The sequence below is a fragment of the Podarcis bocagei genome, assembly GCF_964188305.1.
Source record: "Podarcis bocagei genome assembly, chromosome: 7".
NCBI classification, from domain to species: domain Eukaryota; kingdom Metazoa; phylum Chordata; class Lepidosauria; order Squamata; family Lacertidae; genus Podarcis; species Podarcis bocagei.
Genome location: NC_138132.1, coordinates 16510122 through 16526834, shown reverse-complemented (window position 1 = coordinate 16526834; position 16713 = coordinate 16510122). Strand labels below are relative to the sequence as shown.

General features: G+C 44.2%; 1 protein-coding gene and 1 long non-coding RNA gene across 5 annotated transcripts in view; one reads left to right on the top strand and one right to left on the bottom strand.

Annotated features, from left to right (window-relative positions):
• LOC308590181 overlaps positions 1–10927 on the bottom strand; it is a 43403-nt gene extending 32476 nt beyond the window's left edge. The window contains exon 1 of the long non-coding RNA XR_014009711.1: positions 10852–10927. This is a non-coding gene — a long non-coding RNA (uncharacterized lncRNA). The remainder of the gene's footprint in view (positions 1–10851) is intronic.
• The window catches only part of LOC308590095 (interferon-inducible GTPase 5-like), a 36983-nt gene extending 22607 nt beyond the window's left edge, over positions 1–14376 (top strand). For 2 of the 4 annotated variants that reach the window (XM_081199761.1, XM_081199759.1), the window contains exons 2-4: positions 10033–10728; positions 11546–12226; positions 12717–14376. In XM_081199761.1, the coding sequence (XP_081055887.1) occupies positions 10061–10728; positions 11546–12226; positions 12717–13923 (2556 nt within the window). In that variant the 5' untranslated portion in view covers positions 10033–10060 and the 3' untranslated portion in view covers positions 13924–14376. Of the gene's footprint in view, positions 1–8120; positions 8799–10032; positions 10729–11545; positions 12227–12716 lie in introns of those variants that run through there. The other 2 variants (XM_081199762.1, XM_081199760.1) reach the window with 2 other exon arrangements.
• The last annotated feature ends 2337 nt before the right edge of the window (positions 14377–16713 follow it).

The window sequence follows — 16713 nt, the reverse complement described above, 5'->3', positions numbered from 1 at the left end:
GAGGGGGGTGACAAAAAGCCAGGCGGCATTCACGACAGGCCTGCAGCACGCCCAAGCCAAGCGTCTCCCTTGGGAGTGCAGCTCCGCCCTGCACCAAACGGTCCACCTGCTGCCTCACCCTCATCTGTAGGGTGGCTGACTGGGAGGAGGCAGGCAGACTCCTTGGTGGTCCTGCAGAGCATCCTGCCCAGGCTGGCCCCGCCCCATGGGTGGCTGGCCCCGCCCCTTGGCCCCGCCCCAGGCACCCAATCAACTTGCTCCACCACTGGGCTGGTGTAGCTTCCTGGCCCCGACCCCAAGCGAGGTTTGGGAGAGGCAGAGCTGGTGCCTCATGGCCAAATGGGATGGGACACTGTGGCACACAAAGGGAGGACCAAGGGGCGAGGGGGGCAGCTGGGAGCAGTTGCTGCCCAGCATGCCTTCTTCCCCATCCTGCCTGGGCTGTGGGCACTGAGAGCTGGCCAGACAGGGCGCCTGGCGGAGGGTCTCAGCAGCCGATTTTGCACACATACACACCCCGCCTGCGCCTCTGGCAGGGCCCCACCTAGCTATGGCTCTGTGTCCTAAGGAAAATGGGGCATGTTTAGGGAAGCTTTTAATGTTTAATAGGTTATTGTATTTTAGTGTTTTGTTGGAAGCCGCCCAGAGTGGTTGGGGGGACCCAGCCAGATGGGTGGGGTAGAAATAAATAATAATAATAATAATAATAATAATAATAATAATAATAATTATTATTATTATTATTATTATTATTATTATTATTATTATTATTATTATTATTCCAGGGTCAAATCAGAAACTAGGATGGTGTCAGGAAAAAGCAGCAATGCAAAAGCCAGCTGCAGGTGGCTGGAATGCAAAACAGGATGTTGATGTCTGCAACTGTACTAGTGGGAGAAAGGGGCAGTCCATTCTCTGTACTGAGCACCGGATGTTAGCTCAGAGTGTCATCTGACCTGTACTGGAAGTACAGGGGTGGAGTTGTGACTCTACTGCTGGAGTCTGGAGAGTACAGACACGTTTTCTCTGTACTGCTGAATGACAGGAATAAAGACATGTAAATAGGACTCCTGTCTGTCTTTCTTCCCCTCCCTGGGGGAATGCAGGGAGGGAGAAGGAGGAGGGTGTGTTTTTCTCACGTTTGAGGAGGATCGCCGATTTACGACCTTGTCTGCCGGGAGACGTAGACGGGAAGGTCAACAAGTATCTCAGTCGGTTGCCCGGGGGGGGGGGGCAGTTACCTCTGACTGCGAGCTGAGATACTGACAGATGGCTTCTGTAAATCCAGGACTTAAACTTGAAGGGTCAACTGTGAATGGTGGTGGCTGTAAAACTGAGAGGCGGATGTAGCTGCACAGGAATTTCAAGAGCATTTTTTAAAGCTATTTACCTAGGACTTTGTAATAACTATAACGTTGCCCGCACCCCAATTTCTGTAAGAATTTGAGTAAGGAGGAGATGGAGGTCCTGAATAAACTTACCAAGGCCAAAGACTTGATAATTAAGCCAGCTGTCAAGGGTGGCGCAATTGTGCTACTGAATAAAGCAGACTATGTAAAGGAAACAGAGAGCCAGTTGAGTAATACCCACTTCTATTTACCCTTACCTGGTGATCCAACCACGGTGATAAAGAATAAACTTCAGTCCATTCTAGATGAAGCTGTCTTATTAGGCTATATTGATACTGCTGTGGCTGAATTTCTATGTCCCCAGCATACGAGGGTACCTATATTCTATACCCTCCCCAAAATACATAAAAACATACTGCCCCCACCAGGGAGACCAATATTTTCAGCCTCAGTCACCTTTCTAGAAAATTGTTCACACTACATCGATAGCTTCTTGAATCCCCTTACCAAAGAAACACTGTTGTATATCCGTGATACTAAACATGTCATTACCTTCATCGAGAACATACCTGTTACCCAGCGTAGTATCACAGCCGCTTGGGATGTTTCCTCACTATATACCAATGTACCCCTAGATGAGGTGAAAACACAGATTCAGGAAATGTTAATAGATCATAATCAAACATCTCCACCAGTACATTTCCTCATGGAAATTGTATCTTTAATTTTGTACAACAATTACTTCTGTTTTGGGACTAAATATTACATCCAGAAACAGGGTGTGCCTATGGGTTTGAGATGTGCTCCCAGCGTGGCCAATATTTTCATGAATAATTTTGATTTAGAACACATTTTTCATAATGACCCATATGGAGTATATTTGTTGTTTTATGGACATTACATTGATGATTTATTGTTTATATTCCGTGAGGGTATTTTTGATCTGTTTAATCTGTGGATAAATGGTCTAAACTCACATTTAAAATTTGAAGTGATACGGAACGGAAGGGGGGGGGCTCCTTTCCCCCTTCCTTCTAGGAACATCCGAGGCCCCGCTGATTCCTATAGCCCCGCTTTAGCCAATCACAGCCATGCATTCGTCCTGCAGAAGCTAGCTCAGGGAGCTCCTGCACGCCTCATTTCACCCCTGGCAAGCTGCTGACGGCCCCCCCACGGCGAGAACAATGGATCCGAAACCAGGGACCTCGTAAAACTGTCAAAATCCTGTTACAATGTATCCATTCTGTTTCTGCTTTTGCCCTATAGTACAGAATGGGTTTGAAATCATTGAAATCTTTAGAAATTGATATAAAATCAACCGTAACTCCGATTTCTTCACTCTCATTCAACTCAGTCATTCAACTCAGTTCCCCGTGGACTCCATGATGCTATCCCTACTTCCATAATCCCCGAAGCGGCAGGTCACGTACGCAGGAACTTCTTAATCCTGTCAGATCATTTCGCCAAACCTTTCCTCTAGGCAATATTAGGTGGCAGACGATGCATATCTCTGACCCATTGTCTTGCCACCACCGGTACTCAATAAATGTGTATCTATGTATATTTCCCGCTCCGCATGTCCCCCCTCCCTCATCCGAAAATGCTAATTAATGTAATCCCACCTTTTCATAATGTATTCATGACGTGTAAAGTATATTCATGATGTAACTTGTGAAACCCAACCTTCCCATAATGTATTCGTGATGTTTCATGCACTGTATTCTGGGATATGGAGGGAAATTTCAAAAGTTCATGTCACCCCTTTCTCTCTGTTCAATCTCGCCTTGAACCTGTTGCGCAATAAACTTGGATCTTCTGCAGTTTGCTCCTGCGTCCGGCTGAGCTCATTTTTCTTCCGCAGGGACCCACGGACTTAGTCCGATGAGCTGGGTGGCAGAGTAACCCCGCACCCAGATTTTTCCGTAACAGAAGGTAAATTCAGTTCTAGTTCTTTACCCTTTCTTGATTTGGAAATTTACATTAACCAGCTAAAAATCAAGGTTCGCCCTTTAAAAAAAGTACAGATGTAAATTCTTTACTTCATTATAATTCCAATCATCCAAGACACCTTCGAGATAACCTTTCGTTTGGTCAATTTCTACGGCTCAAAATAAATTATTCTAATTTGAAGGATTTTAAATATCACTCTGACAAGTTGGTAACCTCATTCCTAGAATGCAGTTGCCCACGTACGGTGGTGTCCGCAGCCATACAAAGAACTAAAACTAAGGATAGATCCACCCTTTAAAAAACCCGGACTGATACTCATGAGATCACCAAGAGAATCCATTCTTCCTTAGAATTTAATCACATGACGAGAGACATATATTCCTGGTTGCGTGGTTCCTCCACACTTTGGGAAATGATGCACTAGATCCCTTCGAGACATACTGGTACACACTGATCTAAAACCCATACCACAACAACAGATTTTAATAGCAGCCCTGAGAGGTTTTTTCAAGTGCGGACACTGCGTTGCATGCAGATACGCACTTCCGGTAAAAGAGTTCACCAACAGTGAGGGTTTAAATTCACCATACATCATTTGCTACATGTGCTACTGCACGCACTGTCTATGTAATAAAATGCACATGTGGTTTATTATATGTGGGACAAACCACAAGACCAATCAGAACCAGGATATCGGAGCATTGTTCTAAGATCAGAAATAGAATTTTGGGTGCTCCTCTGATATCTCATTTCATTCAAAAGTCGCACACTGAGGATGACCTTACATTTTTTGTACTTTGGACCTATCAAGGACCTCTTGAAAATGCAGGAAGAGTCCTTACACAGAAGGAAAGCAGATTTATTTATTTTACTCAACACTCTTCATCGTTTAGGTCTAAATACCGAATTGTATACCTGCTTTTTATAATGACATATCCCACACAAGCTATGTCAGGGGTCAGCAACCTTTTTCAGCTGTGGGCCGGTCCACCGTCCCTCAGACCATGTGGTGGGCCGGACTATATTTTGGGGGGGAAAAGAACAAATTCCTATGCCCCACAAATAACCCAGAGGTGCATTTTAACCTTTGAGCTATGTGAAACATATACTATATAAGAGCTCTGCCTAGGTGACACCATTGTGGTCATATTCCTTTAAGACTGCATTTAGGTTAACACTTGTCTGATCATATGGTTTTGCATATTAAGGGTGTACTGAGATTCATTGGCCATTACTTTTGAGAATCGTCCAAGAATCATTGTTTACATGATCTTTCAATGGTATGCACAACGTCTGTATCTTTTAATGCTTGATAAGGCTTAATAATGTATGACATTTATAATTTTTAGTCATGATATAATAAATTTATATTTGTAATTTCTACATGTCTATCATAGAATCATAGAATCATAGAGTTGGAAGAGACCACAAGGGCCATCGAGTCCAACCCCCTGCCAAGCAGGAAACACCATCAGAGCACTCCTGACATATGGTTGTCAAGCCTCTGCTTAAAGACCTCCAAAGAAGGAGACTCCACCACACTCCTTGGCAGCAAATTCCACTGTCGAACAGCTCTCACTGTCAGGAAGTTCTTCCTAATGTTTAGGTGGAATCTTCTTTCTTGTAGTTTGGATCCATTGCTCCGTGTCCGTTTGGATCCATTGCTCCGTGTCTAATATTAATCATTGTATTATCAAGTGTTTATATTTATTATATAGAACTATTAACAGCTGAGGAAGCCCTTCAGGGCGAAACAAGAAAATATCCAGAAACCTTGTCCTACCCAACCCAGCTGCCTGGGCCAGCTACCTATGCTAGTCAACCTCAACAGCTGTATCGTCCGTGAGATTCCAGGGACCTTTCCTTAATCACATTTGAGGACTGTGTAATATAGGAACTCAAACAAACATTAAGAAAAGAAGAAATGTATCTACATTGGATTTAATTAAATAGGTTTCTTGCAGGAATTTATGTATAGGTTGGGGGGGGGTTGCCCCTCCAGCAGATATCATGCACATGCAGCCCAGTACCAAAATCAGCACAATCGCTTTTGTGACTTTTGTGATTTGTCCCCACAAAACACTTCATAACAGTTTCTTCCTATCTATTCAAGGCGCCTTTGCTGCATGATACCAAATGTAACAATTCGGTGATAAAGGTATCTATGTACTGGCTGGGGGGGGGGGACTTCAGAAATTCATATAGACATGTGAGCTCAGCTAGTTAGCAGCCCCTCTGCCTGACTGATAATCCCTGGCATCCTGACACCTGAGTGCCAGACAGGTAGCCATTCCAGAAATAACAAACCCAGATGAAGACAAAAGGGTATGATTAACTTGGCTGGGAAATGGGGAAATGTAAAGATCTCTTTTGTTACACTTGATGGGTGTTTGGTGGAGGGCAAGGAGAACCATGGGGCAAGGTCCAGGATGCTCAGATTACTGCCACCAGACCTCCCCTTTCATGATGTAACCGTGGTGTATGAGTGATGTAGTGGGGGGGGGGATAACATGGGGATTAGCAGCTAATAAAAGCTTGGGGGCTCTTTAGTTTGGGGCTTCCATCTTGTTCCACCTTGTGGCAGGTGGGAGTCCTGTCGCGACAGTCTTCAATAAAGACCAAGCCTACTGGCTGCTGTTTTGCTCTGGTATTCCTGGCTGGTGTCCTTGTCTTTTTTGTCCAAGGGAGCCCCCAGATTTCTCCGTTAACAGGTTATATGCCTTGCTTCAGGATTGTACAGTGGTACCTCAGGTTAAGTACTTAATTTGTTCCGGAGGTCCGTACTTAACCTGAAACTGTTCTTAACCTGAAGCACCACTTTAGCTAATGGGGCCTCCCGCTGCTGCTGTGCCGCCGCCACACGATTTCTGTTCTCATCCTGAAGCAAAGTACTTAACCCGAGGTAATATTTCTGGGTTAGCGGAGTCTGTAACCTGAAGCGTATGTAACCTGAAGCGTATGTAACCTGAGGTACCACTGTATATGGTGTACATCCTGGACTTGATTCGTATGTTAGGAAGTAACCAGTAAAACATTTGTTACAAACATTACCATTCAGCCTGTTGCGCTCCATATGTTGTGGCAATTGCATCTGCCTAACAAGGTATTTATTTGTTTTGGTCTGCAAAGCCAGCTTGTCCTGCAGGCTCTAAAGCCTCTCAGCACCTTGCAGAATATCAGGATTTTTCAAAAAATTAAACAATTTCCTCTAAGACGCCCCAAACCCCCACAGCTTTAGAGCCCTTCCACTTCTCGCAGCCTATCAATGTAACAATACAAAAGCAGACAACAAAGAAGCCGTCAAGGAATAATATCTGGATTGTGTGGGCTTGCAGACGACTCGGGTGTTGCTGAGACTGATAGAGAGGCAGCAACAACAGAGGTGAAGGATTAACCACCTCTGATGCTTCAATTTTCACAAGTGGTCCTTCGGGACTTCCCAGGAAAGGCAGAATCTCGACCGTCTATCAAGCAGCTGCTCAGTGCTCCCCCTAGCGGGGAATGCTGCTTTTGCTATTTGCTGCCATCGGGAAATAGGTGATTATCACCATGGGAGGGGAAGGGAAAATTTCAAACTCTCCTGCAATCTTACGGTATCTTCGCTCGCAACTTCGCTTTCGTTTTTGCTTTTAGTAGTGCGACGAGCAGGAGGTAGAGGGAATATAAGAGAGAAAGGAAGAGAGTTGGAAGGAGAAAAGTGTTTAGAAACCTGGAAGCGAAATCTCCGAGGAGTGGACTGAGGTTTGCTGTAAAAAAATCGGGCTGGCAGCAGGTGAGGAGCTAAACTTTTCCCTTGCGATTATGATGATTTCCGTTTCTTTTTGAGCTTGATCGACTCTGAGCTCCTTGCTAGGCGGGTGGGGCGGGGCGGGGCGGGGCGGCTAGAGTTGCTTATTATTACTATTATTAACGTTGGAGAAGGCTGCCCTTCTTTCCTGCTACAAAGGGAATAAATAACATGTCATCACTATTGAGCTAGTGTTACTATAAGACCTTTAAGTAACTGCTCTGAAACCAACCCGGGTCTCCCTCTCAAACGATGCTGCGTCTTAATTTGACATACTATCCTTCTTTAGCTGCTAGAAAGCTGCCCTCCTCCTTCTCCTCCTCTTGGCGCCTGCCTCTTTTCCTTTCCTTTGGGTTGACACAGTGGAGAGAGAAGCTCTTCGGAAGCTGTCCACATAGTCGCTGTCCCGTCCTTCATCTTTCTCTGTTCCTCTTCCCTGTTTACTAAAAACATTTGCAAACATCCTCTGGGACTTGCAGGGCTTCCTTTCCCCCTGTACTCAACTCTGTCACACATATTTTGGTGCCCAAAGGCTGTTAGTTTGTTTTTGGGAGTGCACTAGGAAACAAAATGTGTAGTTGGGAGCAGTGGTGTACCGTGGGTTGGCGGCACCCGCAGAGAGGAGTGCTGGGCCGGGCTATGCTGGGGTCAGCCCTTCCATGCTTGCTCCCACCTGTCTCTGCCACCACATGTCTGCCCCCCCCCACACCATCGCTCACTCACTTGCCTGCCACCCCCTGTCTCCCTGCCTAACTCACACTCTGTCTCCGCTGCCGCAAGTCCTCTGCCAAAGCCTGCCACCTGTGCCAAGGCCACTGATGTACTTCCTTCCTGAAGCACGCCAGCTGCTGCAATGGAGGCCTGGTGGAGGCGGAGGCGCCTTGCGGTGACGGTGGATGAAGTGAGACATCACCTGTGTGGGGCAGCCTGGTTGTGCCTCCTCAAAATTTTGCACCCGGGGCAACCACCCCTCTGACCCTCTGCACGTTCTCTTGACTGCTGGGGAAGGCTTTCGGTGCTTGCTTAGCTTCTGCTAGTCTGGCTGGAGAGATTTCTGTTTGTTTTTGTTCTCCAAATGGTTTACAATAAGAGGAAACAGAGCCAACCAGTCTAGGTTTTGCTTTCTCAGAAATCAGCCATTTGAGCAGAGCTGTGTGCTGGCAAGCAGCCAGGAATTTATCAGCAACGGAACATTTGGTCTGAAATACATTGCTGCGCCAGTCTACTGTTTGTGGACCATAATATATTGGCTTAATGCATCTCCCTCCTCATCCCCATGAAGTTCCACACATAGCCCCTTCCCCAGACTTGGATCTTGGCTTCTGGAAGGTCCCAGTCAGAACCAAACTACATTTCAAGTTGGTTTGTCACGTTGTTGTTGTTGTTCTTCAGACCCATGTAAATGTCAGAACAGAAGAGTTTTGCTGGATTAGGCCAATGGCCCACCCAGGCCATGCTCATATTCTCAGAACAGAACTCAGTTCACTGTGAAACCACTCTGCCCCACTTCCTTGTTGGCTGTTATTCATAGTTTGGAAGGCAGAGGGAAGCGAAGCCTGCTTTCACTTTCACTGTAAAAAAAAAAATTCAAAGTGTGCCATGTACCAGATAAGTTTTTCTAGATGAAAGAGAAAGCAATCGTCTCAAACAGCTGTCCAACTTGTCACTGTAAGGGAGTCGCTGTTTTTCCAAAGAGCTACTGGCTGCCAATGGTAAGCAATTTTAATTTGCTGATTGTAAAAGTATTTCTATGCTGCCTTTAAGCTCTCAAAGGAGCTCCCCCCTAATTACGGTAATTCTGTTACTTTCTTTGCTCACTTTCCCATATTTCAACTGTTCCTACTATTCAGCAGTGTATTCAGCAGTGAACGTATGTTTGAAAGGAGCACAATCAAATATACAGTGGAAGGTTTAGGGGTACTCTCATTTTGACTCAAGAAAATCACCATTTTATAGTTCAAATGGGGAAAAATAAATACAGTAAATGGACAAAAGTACAAAGATTCAGAAAATCTTTAGGTGTATGCGTACTCCCAGAAGAAAGCACTGCAGTGGAACCTTGGTTCTCAAACTTAATCCATTCTGGAAGTCAGTTCGACTCCCAAAACCGTTTGAAATCAAGGCACGGCTTCCGATTGGCTGCAGGAGCTTCCTGCACTCTAGCAGAAGCCGTGTCAGACATTTGGCTTCTGAAAAACTTTCGGAAGCCATAACACTTACTTCCAGGTTTGCAGCATTCGGGAGCTGATTTGTTCGACAACTAAGCAGTTCGGGAACCAAGGTACCCCTGTATATCAGAGTTTCTCTCTCCAGGAGAAACCCTCACCAGGACAGGAAGACCAATTTATGCAGTTTGAAGGCTTCTCATCAAAGCATTGCAGCCATTTCAGGGGGTTTAGGCAGGAAAACTGAGAGGCAGATGAAGCTGAACAGGAATTTCAAGAGCATTTGTTGAAGCTATTTACTTAAGATGTTGTAATAACTATAATGTTGCCTGCACCCCAATTTCTGTTTGGTAAGAGATTTCTGGGGTTCCAGTGCTTACCCAGAACATGGTTTCCTTGGAATGTCAATGGAGTTAAACACTAATGTGAGTACAGTGGTACCTCGGGTTAAGTACTTAATTTGTTCCAGAGGTCCGTACTTTACCTGAAACTGTTCTCAACCTGAAGCACCACTTTAGCTAATGGGGCCTCCTGCTGCCACCGCACCGCCGGAGCACGATTTCTGTTCTCATCCTGAAGCAAAGTTCTTAACCTGATGCACTATTTCTGGGTTAGCGGAGTCTGTAACCTGAAGCATATGTAACCTGAAGTGTATGTAACCTGAGGTACCACTGTAGTTTGAACTGGGCCTGGAAATGAACTGGCAACCGATGCAGCTGTTTTAAAAGAGGACTTAGATACAGAAGGCATTAACTGCTGCAATATTTCTGTTCTTATTTAGGTGTGATAAATCTCAGAGAAGAGCAGCCATGGCTTGTAAGAGCAGCAAACAAGGCACATTAGCTCAAATGAAGCAGCCATCTGTCAAACGTACCCTTGATATCGCCATCGTAGGGGACTCAGGTGCTGGCAAATCATCCCTGGTCAATGCCCTGCGAAATATGACAGATGATGAGCTTGGTGCAGCTGCGGTCGATGTGATAAAAGGTACTAGGGAACCAACGGGGTACTTGTACCCCCAATATCCAGATGTAACCCTTTGGGATCTACCAGGGATTCAACCACCTCTGTTTCCGGCAGAGAGATACATAAAGGATATGGATTTTAAAAAGTACGATTTCTTCATCCTTGTTGGTGAAAGAAGATTGACTGATGATGCCATCGTGCTGGCCCGGGAAATTCAGAAAACAAACAAGGGTTTTTTCTATGTGTGCACCAAAGTGGATGTTATTATATTTGCTGAAAGCAGGAAACCAAGCTTCAATGAGGAGAAAACCCTTGAGCAAATAAGGAAAGATTGCTGTGAATGTCTGACAAAGGCCGGGGAGTCACCTCCAAGGGTTTTTCTCATCTCAAGGTGGGATTTGAGCATGTACGATTTCCCCCTCCTGCAGAGGACTCTGCAAGATGAATGTATTGATCTGCAGAGACGTGCCTTACTACCACCCCAGGACCCAGGAAGGAAGATACACAATAAGTATGTTGGTTTCAGCTGAAGCCAAACTTTATTCAATGCAATATGAGAGCAAACATGTTCTTTTTTCTGTGTTGTTGTGGCTGTACCCATATATAAGGATGTAGAGACTATATCTCCCCTCACTTTCCTCCTTTAGTTGACTGTACCTCACTCCAGCTCCTGGCATCAAGCAGTAATAATAATAATAATAATAATAATAATAATAATAATAATAATAATAATTATGTTATTTATACCCCTCCCCTGGTTTCCCCAGAGTCTTGCTCTCTTGCACAAAGACCTTAACAGTGAGGTGGAAAGGACGCAATGGGGTTACCTGATAACTGAACTGATAAGCCTTGCATTGCATGAGTCAGGCCTCTATGAAGTGGGCTATCCATTTCAATTTCCCTGAATCTGATATTGTATGTTAGGTGTAAAGAACGTTTGGCCCTCCAGATATCACTGAATTACAACTCCCATCTTCCTTGCCCATTGGCCATGCCTGCTGGGGCTGATGGGAACTGTAATTCAGCAACATTTGCTGCTTGTAGCACAAAGCTGTGCCCACCCCTTTCCCTTATAATGGGGTGGCAGTGGGTGTTTCCTTGTTGGATCAATGTCTTCACTTCCCTACTCATGTGTGGCCACTGCTGTGGCACCTTTGAACTGAAGGTATTTGTGGGGCGGTCTTTAGGAAAGGAGTCAGTCTTTCATATATTTGTTTATTTAGGACTTTAATGTGAGCCATTTGGAGTGGGCCTACAAAGCAGCTATTTTAAGCAGGAGCTTTATGTAAGAAGGAGTTAACCATTGCTATATTTCTGTTCTTACTTAGACCTGATGAATGTCCTGGAGGAGCAGCTGTGGGTGCTAACAGCTCCCGGTCAGACACATCAGCTCAAAGAGAACACCCACCAGGCAAAAGCAGCCTGGACGTTGCCATCACAGGGGGGGCAGGTGTCGGCAAATCATCCCTGGTCAATGCCCTGTGCAATATGGCAGACAATGAGGAGGATGCCGCCGTGGTTGATATGATACAAGGTACTAAGGAACTCAAAGGGTACCTGTGCCCCAGCTACCCCGATGTAACTCTCTGGGATCTGCCAGCAATCGGAACACATGAGTTTGAAGCAGAGAAATACGTAAAAGAGATGGATTTCAACAAGTACGATTTCTTCATCATTGTTAGTGAAATAAGCTTCACCGAGCACGATGCCATGCTGGCTCGTGAAATTTGGAAAAGAAAGAAGAGGTTTCTCTATGTGCGCACCAAAGTGGATGTCAGTATAGCTGACGAGAAAAGAAACCCACACTTCACGGAGGACAAAACCCTTAAGGAAATAAGGAACTACTACTGTGAAAATCTGGCAAAGGCTGGGGAGTCGTCTCCAAGGGTTTTTCTGATCTCAAATTGGGATTTGAGCATGTATGATTTCCCCCTCCTGCAAAGGACCCTGCAAGATGAATTTATTGATCTCAAGAGGCATGCCTTAGTACTAAGCCAGATACTCGATAGGTACGTTTGGTTCAGCTTAGGCCATTTATGTCATCATCTGATGCTCCTCAATTCTTTCCAAGCCTCTGGCAAGGCTCCTGCCATTTATGCCGGCAGGGGGCAGAGCACAAAGCAAACTGTGTCTGGAGGTTTCAGTTGCAGAAGGTGAATCCCTTCTCTTTGTCAGGGTCCTTCCTGACTCAAACAATACATATAAATAATAATAAATTACTATTATTATTATTATTATTATTATTATTATTATTATTATTATTATTATTATTATTATTATTATCTTTGGAGTAATGGCACCCTGTACAGAACCTTAGTAAGGAACTTAGCTGTCTTATGTTGAGTCAGACCATTTATTGAGCTAGACCTTGTATTGGCTACACGGACTGGCAGCAGCTCTTCAGGGTTTCAGAAAGGGCATGTTCCCAGCAAATATCTAGGTTGTCAAAGAAAAATACGTAGTATTTTTTAATATTGAAAATGCTTTTTTCTTTCCTAGATCAAGTGATTCATCTAGAAGAGCCAAGTGGTGTGACATCTCAGCTTTTATTGCTGACTTGGAAAATATGAAGGCTGTTTTAAGACAAAGAAATCTCCCAGATGCGGTAGCCCAGATTCGGCAAGAGTTAGATTTGCTAAGCAATGCCACACTTGACATTGCCATCACAGGGCATACAGGTACTGGCAAGTCTTCTCTTGTCAATGCCTTGCGGGGTATGTCAGATTATGAAGAGGGCTCAGCTAAGACGGGGCTGAAACAGACAACCATGTTTCCGACAAAATATCAGCACCCGAATTTTCCCAAGGTGACACTATGGTATCTACCAGGAATTGGAACAGATGAATTCAAAGCAGATGAGTATCTGAAGAAGGTAGATTTTAGCAAATACGATTTCTTTATCATTGCTTCAGAACGTTTTACAGAGAGTGACACCCAGCTGGCTCGTGAGATTCAGAAAATGAAAAAGAAGTTTTACTATGTGCACCCTAAAATTAATCTTAGCATGGCTGCTGAAAAAAGGAAACCCAACTTCAATGAAATGGAGACACTTGAGGACTTAAGGCAAGATTGTTGTGATAAACTGAGAAAACTGGGAGAGGCTTCTCCAAAGGTTTTTCTGATATCAAATTGGGATTTGAGCATGTATGATTTCCCTATTCTGCAAGAAACCTTGCAGAAGGAACTGAATCATCTCAAAAGACACGCCCTCCTTCTCTCAATGCCAACTTTCTCAAGAGATATCCTGGAGAAGAAGAAATCTGAGATGAGGGAACTTATATGGAAGCAGGCCCTTGTGTCTTCCTATTTTGGCTATGTGACTCGGTTAGCTCTCAAATTACCTTGGCATATTTCCTTCTTGGTGACAACACTCAAAAAGCTCTGCACGGCTTTTGGGTTGGATGAAGAGTCCCTGTGCAGTCTTGCAAACCGGGTTGGTAAACCTCTAAGTGAGCTGAAATCAGTGATTAAGAAGTCTCCACTGGCTAATGAGATCAGCGAAGAATTTGTACTTGATCTCTTGGCCAAGTCAGAGCAGTGTAAAGCACCAACAGTGCTAGAACAGATTGTTGAGTTCATACTTGTGTTGGGCAGTTTAGTCAGTGGAACTATTTCTTTCAGAACCATCTACTACATGCTGCAATGCTTTCTGCAAGATGTCGAGGAAGATGCGGAGAATGTTCGTGAAAAAGCCTCTGAGCACTGAAAGTCCCAAATAAAGACCAGACACCTATCTGCTAGTGTTTGGAGATCTGCTAGTAACATGGAATCCACAAAATCAATGTCTCAGGGTTTTTTGGGGGGCGGGGGGAGGAAATGATTTTGCAAGTAAAATTCTTTATATGATTTTCCTGTTTATATTGTTAAATTGTTTTGGGTATTTCATGGAAGTCATTCATACATGAAACAAGATAAAGAAAACAATAGAAGCTGCAGAGTTCATGGGGAGTACTTGGCTGTGAGTGCCATGAGCACTTGAAAAATCAGGGTCCTGAACTTAGGTGATCTATACATATAAAGAACAGAGGAACTTTAAGGTGAAGGACATATCAAGGAGATTTTGCATTAGCCTCTAAGAATAAAGGGGCCCTTGAATGTCCTTTTTTATCAGTTGATTTGTGCTCATGATATTCTTGGGCTATACTATACTATACTATACTATACTCATAGGCGCCGACTCCATGGGGCTTGAGGGGGCCCGAGCCCCCTCAAAAATTCGTTTGGGGGGCTCCGCCCCCCCCAATAATCTCCGGCGCCCCTCCAGCAGAGCGCCATCGCCGCCCCTCCCCCAGCCCAAAATGCACAGGGTCGGGCTGCATGCCTCCTGCCCTCCCTCCCGAGCATAAGCTCCACCCAATTTCCGCTCCGGAGCTGATTAATAGGCGCAGCACGCTCTCCCCAATTCGCTCACGAGGAGGCGGCGCCACTTTATTTGCATATTCATGAGCTTATTTATTATTCATGAGCTTTCCCGGCCCCCCCCCAATATTTTTTATAAGTCCGCGTCCCTGACTATACTATACTATACTATACTATACTATACTGTACTGTACTGTACTGTACTGTACTGTACTATACTAGTTTCAATATGTTTTGGGGCTGCTATACTACTTCATTTCTGATCAGTGCCCTTCCTGTAACTTCATGTTGAAATCCCATAACTTTCCAAACCACAAATGTTCGGGGTGTTTGCTTTGTTTTTGTCCCACTTTTCTTGTGCTCCAGCCCTTCTGGATGATGCGGTAGTATTGGGAAAACATGATGTAACAACTCATAAAGCAGAACAAATGCACCACTAATGCACCAATATACTATTACTGTGTCTATAATAAGTTGCAGAACTCACCCACAATAAAACGCCAGTTTGTAGGGGCCCTAACCTGTCTTACATTACTATTTGCATAGATGTGCGATAGAGTGTTGCGTCATACAGAGCTCTGAGTGGGTCCATATTGTCAGGCACTCATCTTGGAAGAGAATGTGCTGAATGGGGGCCAACACCCAGGTTGGAAAGCTGTTCACTTCTTCAGAACAGGGCTGGGGACTCTCCGATGTTTGATCACACCAAAACAAAGCCCAGATTTTGGACTGGATTAAGAAGAAGAACCGCAGTCCAGTGGGAGGCCAACACTCTGTCTATTTGCTCTGGTTATGCCACCAATTCCTTCTGTAAATTGCCTTTGCAACAGAAACTTCAGTACTTGATGGGAAAACAGTAGTTTGTTTTCTGTATAGGACTAGATGAGGTTTAGTGAGCTAGAGTATATCTGTGTGCTATGTATTACGAGCATGTAGTAATAAACTTGCATACTGAATGAAATTTTCCTTGTTTCGAGAATCGCTTCTTCATCTTTCCAGCAAAATCTGAAACTAAGGACCCTCCAGATGTTGTTAGATTACAACTCCTATCAGCCTCAGACATCATGGCCAGAGATCTGGGAGGGAGGAAGCAAGCAGCCATGAATTAACAGCAATGGAACATTTAGTCTTAAATACATTGCTGTGCCAATCTATTGTTTGTGGATCATAATACTCAGCCTGTTAACAACTGAAGCTGAGCTCAAATATACCATCCATGTTTAAAATGCAGGTTCCATCAAGTATCTTTGCAAGCACTGAATGAAGAATATCCCAGGTTCTGTTCCTTACATCTCCAGTTGTAGTGATGCTTTTAAAAAAGGCAACACCGTGCATTATTAATGTTTAAATCACCAAACAAACAAGTCAGTGCACTAATGCATGGGTCAAATTGTGGACGACTTGCTAATTGAAACAGAAATCCTGCTTAGTGAGGATAGATCAATGAAAGTTTATGCCGTTCTTTCACCAATATTTCCCATAATCTACACTTTCATAAAGAACATATATTTGGGTGGTATACATCATATAAGAATAAAATCTTCAAAAAGCATCCATAGAAATATCCATAAAACACCAATAAATACTAATCGGTGAAGAAGAGAAAATGCATATTGCAAAGGCCTGTCTGAACAGTATAGTTTTCAAAATATGTCTGAAAGAACGACTGTTCTGCAGAGAAGTCAGAGATGGTGTGTTGTGCTGGACCTCAGACTCACTGCATCGATATGGTCATGTCTTCGATTGAAGCTTTTATTACCTTACACGACCACCACATGAGATAAAAGGTACCTTCTTTTTCTTTACATTTCCAGCAGGTATTTGTACTTGTTCTATGCATTTTTGCTAACTGAAGGTGGAAAAGAAATTAAGAGTCGCTCTTTGCATGAATCTACTCATCTGCTGCTCAAATTGAAATAATTATTTGACTCAATCCAACATTTGGTGGCATTTCAAGGGAGCCCTGAACTGCTTGCGGGAAAGATGGCCCAAGAATGTGGTCCTTTGATAAGTGTGATTTATATAGCGCTTGGCAGGGATGCTTCCAAAAACTGTGAAGGGGGAAATTCTACACCCATTTGGAGTGTGTGTGTGTGTGTGTGTGTGTGTCTACCATTGAGAAGTATAAAAATCCACA